The 8,069-nt window shown below is 36.1% G+C and overlaps 1 protein-coding gene across 1 annotated transcript; it reads left to right on the forward strand.

Moving 5' to 3' along the window:
• Positions 1-1,260: 1,260 nt before the first annotated feature.
• Positions 1,261-3,468, forward strand: LOC128506856 (LITAF domain-containing protein-like). The gene is made up of 4 exons (XM_053477461.1): positions 1,261-1,302; positions 2,779-2,874; positions 2,991-3,123; positions 3,202-3,468. The coding sequence occupies exons 2-4, from the start codon at positions 2,814-2,816 to the stop codon at positions 3,305-3,307; spliced, it is 300 nt and encodes a 99-aa protein (XP_053333436.1). The 5' UTR covers positions 1,261-1,302; positions 2,779-2,813; the 3' UTR covers positions 3,308-3,468.
• Positions 3,469-8,069: the final 4,601 nt, after the last annotated feature.

Here is an 8,069-nt window from a genome sequence, read left to right on the forward strand (position 1 = left end):
TGAGTTAATCTTGCATATGACACTAATTGTTCGGAGGGTTTTACTGACAAAGGTACATTGATAAGAGCTTAGACCTAAATCCAATTGAGAATTTGTGGCAAGACTTGAAGATTGCTGTTCAGAGATGTTCTTCATCCAATTTGACTGAGCTTGAGCTATTTTCAAAGAAAAATGAGCAAAAATTTCACTTACTAGATGAGCACTGCTGGTAGAGACTTGCAGCTGTAATTGCAGAAAAAGGTGGTTTTACAAAATATTGACTCAGGAAAGCTGAATACAAATGCACATATTTTTTAGATTTTTATTGGTAATAATTTTTAGTACGGTTTATTATGATTCACTGAGTTTTGGCGCTGTGATTAGGGTTTCATCTTTCCGCGTGTTGGTCCACAGATAGTCAAACTGCATAGGTGAGATAGGGGTATAACAGCAGGAATAACAGAGGGGGGGCAGGGTATCGGGGGCGGGGCTTGTAGGACGAATTCCACACACACACTAAGGGATTGGGAATCAATGCTGTCTGGCTCATGGATTACATAAATTTTTTGAAAAAGTAACTAAAATAAATGAGTACTTAAATGGCGGAACTAATGCGTTAGATTACTCGTTACATCAAAAAAGTAATCCAAGTACCCTACGCATTACTTTGTAACACGTTACACCCAACACTGTTCCCTAATATGTGCCACTTTGTGTTGGTCTATCACAAAAAATCCCAGTGAAAAGTACATTAACGTTTGTAGTTGTAACGTGACAAAATGTGTAAAAGTGTAAGAGGTGTAAATTCTTGTGCAAGGCCCTAAGTCTCCTGAGATAGGCTCCAGGCCCTCGTGACCCTGTATACAGTGTAAAGCGGTGTAGATTATGAGTGATCTCAGTAAAAGATTCAGGTCAATGTTGTTATGTGCACGTGTGTTGATGAGGCTTGACTGGCATTTTAATCTTAACCTGAAACTGTTAATCATCTGATTAACCACACCCTTTAATTTATCATGACATAACTCCAAAAAATGTGTTTATTGTGAGGAAAACACAGGGTAGCTATTAGGGTCACTGAACCCAATTCCCGTGTAAAGTTGTAACCTAAATTATATGTTTGCTTTATTAAAAGATTTTTAATGTTTGTTAATTATAAAGTGTACATGGAAAGCAGCTGTATACTTTGTAATTCTATTTATACAGTTACATACACACTGAGTGAGGTTTGTGTTCACAACCTGTCAGGTTGCATTCCTCTCTCTTTCATTCCTCTCTCTCCCCTCTCTCTGTATCAGTCGGAACTAACTGACACGAAGAACACAGGTACGTACTGTATATACGTGTATGTATGTGTGCATGTTTGAAATTAGGTTTAACGAAGGCAACATACTACATGCAAAAATATGTTTTGTTAAAAATGTTTTGCAAAAATTTGTAAAACAAAAGTAGCAAAGAAAGTAACAGTTTTAATTAATTTAAGTTATATTTCATATAATTTATAATTTATAAGAAAGTATTATTATTATTATTATTATTTATTAAATTATATTAAATGAAATGCTTAAATGACTGTTTGTGACCTAAAAAAAGGGAAGATGAGATAGAATAGGAATATAAAAATAGATTTCCCTAAATTATAAAAGAAAAAAATGCACATAAAAAAGAAACATTATAATGCAGTACAGTTAGAACACAATTTTAAATAGAAATATACAAAATGGATAATATAAAATGGATAAATTGAAAAAAATGGAGTGGTAAAAAAAAAAGGTCAAAATGTAAAGTTAAGGTTTAAAAAACAACCTTGGATAAATATTTTTATACTACAGTAAATTTATTGTTTTAATATAAATATTATCATATTATTAACAAAATATTATCATACCTATTGATATGTATGATAATATTTTGTTAATAATATGATAATATTTTTAATGTACCTTAATATAAAATACATTATACTATTTTTCTCTTCCTGAAGTGTGTATAAATGTTTTTGGAGGACTCTGTATGTACATAGACACAATTAATGAAACCAAATGACAAAATAACAATTAATAGCAATACATTAATAACATCACATAAACATCACATAAAATGAAAACTCCGTCACACAGGTCACTTTTATAAAATCGGAGCAAGCCCTTTCTTTTTTATACATTACGTTGCTTGATGTGTGTTTTATTGCAAATCATATGTGCAGAGCTTTGCATGGCTTTGTTTATACAGTTACACACTATACACACTCTGACTCAGTTTTAGTGTGTGCAAACACTCGGGGCATTAGGCGGGGTTCACCCTGGACAGGGTGCCAATCCATCGCATGGCACACAAGCACAAATGCAGCCAGCCTCTCACTCACACACTATGGGCAAGTTTTGTCAACTAGCCTAACCTGCATATGTTTGGACTCTGGGAGAAAACCGAAATGCCTGGAGGAAACCCATCATGCATGGGAAGAACATACAACCTCCATGCACCAGATCCGAAGGTGAAAATCGAACCCTCGACCGTGGAACTGTGAGGCCACAGTGCCAATCAATACGCCGCTGTGCATCCCTGAAAGAAAACAGCAACATATAATTGATGGTTGTTATTCTACTTTAAATTTGTGACCTTTAATTATAATTATTTTTAATTATACTTTACACTATACTTCAATTAGCTTTAATTAACCCTGGAAGTGCTAATCACTACGGCACCGTAAACGCCTAAATTCCTGCCCTTGCATGCTTGACCCTTCCCAGGAAAATAATAAAAGCATTTAGCTATTGTTCAAACCTGTATCTATGTCAACAGGTGCATCAGAACAAGTGCCTGCTAGTCCGTGCAACATGACTTACGCAATGAATCCGGCTGCACCTCCACCTGTAATCCAGACCCAGCCAACTGTGGGTAAGTCTTCTAAAACTCTTCAGTCTCAGGTCGTTGTATTTAACGGTGTCCTGTAAGAGTCATTATTGAACGTCTCATGCTGTAATATTGTTGAATAAAATGTTTGTGATTTACAGTGATGCAGTCTCCCATGTCATCCGAACCTGGGTCAGCGATGTGCTCTTCCTGCCAGCAGCAGGTTGTCACGGTTACTCGGCCCATCAACGGTCTTATCACCTGGCTGATTTGCGGGATCCTTTTCTTTTTCATGTAAGAGATCTCACAGACTTTCTCTCACACAACCACACATGCACTTTCCTTAACACTTCCTCTTCCGTCTGTCCGCAGCATCTGGCCGTGCTGCTTGATTCCTTTCTGCGTGAAGTCCTGCAGGGATGTCGAGCACACCTGCCCCAACTGCAGGAAGGTCATCTACGTTCACAAACGAATATGAGAAGAACCCGGAGAACATCATAAACTGGAATAAAAGCTGTAGGAGAATTAATAATTGTGCTGAATAAAAGAATAAGTAACTAGTTTTGCCATTAAAACAGCAATCAGTGACCTCTTTGGCTCTGACCCTAGAGTTAATTAAAATCACTTCATGTTCTCATTCTTTTTAAAAAAAAGTTTTGGCAATCTTCTTGTACATCTTCGAATCATGATTAAAAATGATTAACATTCAATTTTTATTAACATAAAATGAGTCAAAAACTGTTATAATAGCCTTCCAAAAAAAGGGCCAACTTAGTAAAGTTTCTATTTCAACATGTGTGGTTATTTTTAATTCTGCATTTTTGGTACAACTATGGCACGTGGAAAACATCTTTATCCAAAGCAATTTTTCCATAATTATACATCTTGCTTAAGGGCACAACGGTGATATCTTGATGGTGCTCTGGTCTTAACAGCTGAGCTACCCCTCACCCTCACCAGTCACATGGAACATGAGTGTTAAGGGACTGTATTTAAAAGGAAAGGAACATAACTGCTGAGGAGACAGGGTGGTGCGGCTACAGAAGGGACTATTGATCATATTAAGCATCAACCTAGCTTATTTTGCTCATCCTTGTTATGTTTCCACACAGATGGTGGCATACTGAGATATAGGGAATCACTTAGGTATTAATTAGACCACACAGTGTCCTCTGGATTAATATATATTGTTTATTGTATGACAGCACTGAAGTTGTAGTTATTGTCAAGTTTAAAAGGTAGACCAGCTGAGCATTACTTGGGACAAGGCCTAAAAAAACTTTTTAATGCATTACTATTTTTAAGGCGCAACTCAATCATACAACATAGTTTAACTCTATTGTCTTCCCTTAATCGAAGTGCTGTTACCCGGCTTTGGGTGATAATGGCACATTTAACACAGACGACTGAGGAAACAACACCAGGTGTGCTGAGTGGAAAGTTTCATAATAAAAAGCTTCTATGCAGAAGTTAAAACCGAAATTGTGTGTCTGAGCTACCTTTAAGGGGAACTATTTTTTTTACAAGTGTTTATATGGGAGGTGTGGAAATGTAGATGTGGGAGTGGCTGCTCAGGCTCTACTGTAGGTTGTTGATTTTCAGACATGAGGATTCGGGCTCGAGCTTCGCTGTCGGTAGGTTGCCACACCCTGTACTACCTAACCGCATGCAGTGCTGGTCACATTTAAAAGACTTTTTTACCATCTGTTTAATGTACCATTTGTTACCCTACCCCACTTCTCCGCTCCCTGTAGCTGCGAGCATTAAATTTAAAACACTGATGCTCGCCTACAAAGCGAATAATGGCCCAGCACCACTTACCCCTCTGCTTGAATGACACCACACACTCTACCCCACGTTCCCTCCAATCCTCCAGCACTGCTCCTCTGGTCCCATCATCTCTCAGGGATAAACGAAGACATTCATCCAGATTATTTTCTGTTTTGGTACCTACTGTAGGAAGTGGAATGAACTCCTCTAGATGTCTGTACATTTTTAAACAACGACTTGAGATGTATCTGTTTCTTCAGTCCTTGGACTTGACCTAGTTACCCAGTGTAAGTATCTATGCAATGACGGAAACATTAAAGCATTTTGGATAAGAGCGTCTGCCAAATGCCTAAATGTAATTAGTATGCACGTACTGTATATGTACTGTATGTATATATCTATGTGACTAATATGCATGTCCTTAGACTCTGGGAGGAGGAAACCCACCAAGCATAAGTAATCTCAGTAAAAGCTTCAGGTCCATGTTGGTATGGGCACGTTCTGGCACCTAGCTGATGAGGTTCGACTGCCATTTTTAGCTAATTCTGAAACTGTCACTCATCAGCTTAGCCACACCCTTTCATCATCTGATAATTCCGTACTTCTGTAATTCTTTTTATACAGTTACATTACTTCTGCTCTCTCTTCTGCTCCTCAAACCTTCGTTTGATTGGTAATACCAGGGTGTTGCGTGTAACTTGATTTAGTCAGCCTGTATCAGTCGGAATAAACTGACACAAAGAACACAGGTATGTTCAGTACTGTATATAAAGATGTATGCATGTGTGTGTGTTTGAATGTAGGTTTAATAAAGGCAACATACTACACGCAAAATTTGATGCTTTGTTAAAAATGTTTTGTTAAAATTTGTAAAAAAAAAAAAAGTAAAGAAAGTTACAGCTTTGAAATTTTATAAATTATTTTATAATTTAAGTTTATATTTTGTATTTTTTGTATTCGAATCGTTTGTCGGAATGAATTTTTTTAATTTCTGTATTTACATTGACAAATTGACATGAAAACTGTAAGATGACATTAAATAAAATAATATTACTTTTTTTTTTAAATTACATTTTGGATTTTTATTTTGTTATTTACACCTCCATACACAGTATGATGTGCAATAAAATGCCTAAATGACTGTTTATTTAAAAAAGAAAACATGAGATAAAATAAGAAGATAGATACTGTAGATAGACAGATAGATTTTCCTGAAATAATAAAAGAAGTAAATTTGCAATCTGTAAAATAAATTATTAATAAATTAACAAATAAATTATTAGCACTAAGCATGTAAAATAAATAAAATCTAGAAAAGATTTAAAATAAAGTATTATATAAAGATATACAGTTACAATAAAATTAAATTGAAAATAGAAATATATAAAATAAATGTATAAATGTATAAATAAATAAAATGTATAAATTATACAGAATGTGTAATATACAATATATAGTGAAAAAGTATGTGAATTTCATGAAATTTCATGATTTTTTGCATTAATTTCTATTGAAAGTATTGACCAATATAATCTGCCTAAAATATTATCACAAAAAAATTCTGAACCTTCATGTCTTTATTAAACACAGTCATTCAATATTCAAAATAGAAGTGGAAAAAGGAAGTGAACCCTTGGAATTAATAACTGGTTGACCCTCTTGGCAGCAATAACCTCCAGCAGGTGCTTCCTGTAGCTGTGGATCAAACCTTGGCAGAACTGCTCTAGCGCCGTCATATTCTTTGGACGTCTCATGTGTACAGTATGACATTCTTTAAGTCATTCAGGTTGACTTCTGGGTTTCTGATTTAGTTTTTCTGAAGCCTTTCTGTTGTGGACTTGCTCTGGTGTTTTGGGTCTTTGTTCTGTTCTATCATCCAACTCCTACAGAGGTTCAACTGATGTACAGACATCCCCACATTATCCTGAAGAATTTAGTGATACACTTAAGAATTCTTCTTCCCCTCTATGACTGCTAGCTGGCCAGGTCCTGAAGCAGCAAAGCAGGCTTAAATCATGATGTTTCCTCCACCATACAGTCTAATGCAAAAGTTTAGGCACCCCTTGATAAATAACAGAGTTCTGTGATTTCTATTTGAAAAGATGTTAACACAGTCTCTCTTGGAAATGGACATATTTTAGCAAACATTAATGCATAGTTACTTTTTATGCCATAAATTGAACAAAAATTAAAAATAAAAACATTATTATGGCACTGTGCGAAAGTTTGGGCACCTTAGGAGTTCCAGACCTTAATTAGATCTGATGCATGGCAACAGCTGTCATTAGTAAATGTCAATTTCGAAGCTTTACTAATACTTTGATTCTTCAAACCTTGTGCACACACTTGCGGACACTCAACAACCATGGGTTCCTCAAAGCAGCTGTGTAAGACTCTATAAAGGAAATTTATTGATGCCTTCAATGCAGGAGAAGGCTACAAGAAGATAGCAAAGCGTTGTCAGCCTGCAGAAATGTAATGAGGAGATGGCAGTTCAGAGGAACTGTGGAGGTCAAGATGAGATCTGAAAGACCAAAAAACCTCTCGGAGAGAACTGCTCATAGGCTTGTCAGAAAGACAAATTAAAACCCCAATTTGACTGCAAAAAAAAAAAAAAAAACTGCAGAAGGATTTAACAGACTCAGGAGTGGTGGTGCACCGTTCCACAAGACCTTCATGGAAGAGTCAACAGAAAAAAACTTACCGGCAGCCCTATCATAAAATCCAATGTCAGAAAGATTCAACAGAACATCTATTGAAGCCTGGTGTGTTTTGGGAAACAAGTGCTGTGGACTGATGAAGTTAAAATAGAACTCTTTGGCCACAATCAGCAAAGACATGTTTGGAGAAAAAAAAGAGCAGCATTTCATAAAAAGAACATCCTGCCAACTATGAGGTGGATCTATCATGCTTTGGGGCCGTGTTGCAGCCAGTGGCAACGGAAACATTGCGGGAGGAGGGAAGAATGGATTCCACTAAATACCAACAAATTTTGGAAGCAAACATCACACCATCTGTAAAAAAGCTGAAGCTGAAAAGAGGATGGCTTCTACAACAGGACAATGATCCTAAACATACCTCGAGATCCACTATAGAATACCTCAAGCTGAAGATTTTGGAAAGGCCATCACAATCCCCTGATTAAATCATCATTAAAAATGTATGGGTAGATCTTAAAAGAACTGTGCATGCAAGACGACCAAAGAATATTACAGAACTAGAAGCCTTTTGCAAGGAAGAATAGGAGAAAATCCCAAGTAAAAGAATTGAAAGACTTTTAGTCGGTTATAAAATGCTTAGCAAGCTGTGATATCTGCCCGAGGAGGTGTTACTAAGTACTGATTATGTAGGGTGCCCAAACTTTTGCACAGTGCCACAATAATGTTTTTATTTTTCATCTTTGTTCAATTAATAACATAAAAAGTAACTATGCATCAATGTTTGCTGAAAATATTGTGCATTTTTTCCAT

The sequence above is a fragment of the Clarias gariepinus genome, chromosome 18 (assembly GCF_024256425.1).
Source record: "Clarias gariepinus isolate MV-2021 ecotype Netherlands chromosome 18, CGAR_prim_01v2, whole genome shotgun sequence".
NCBI lineage: Eukaryota > Metazoa > Chordata > Actinopteri > Siluriformes > Clariidae > Clarias > Clarias gariepinus.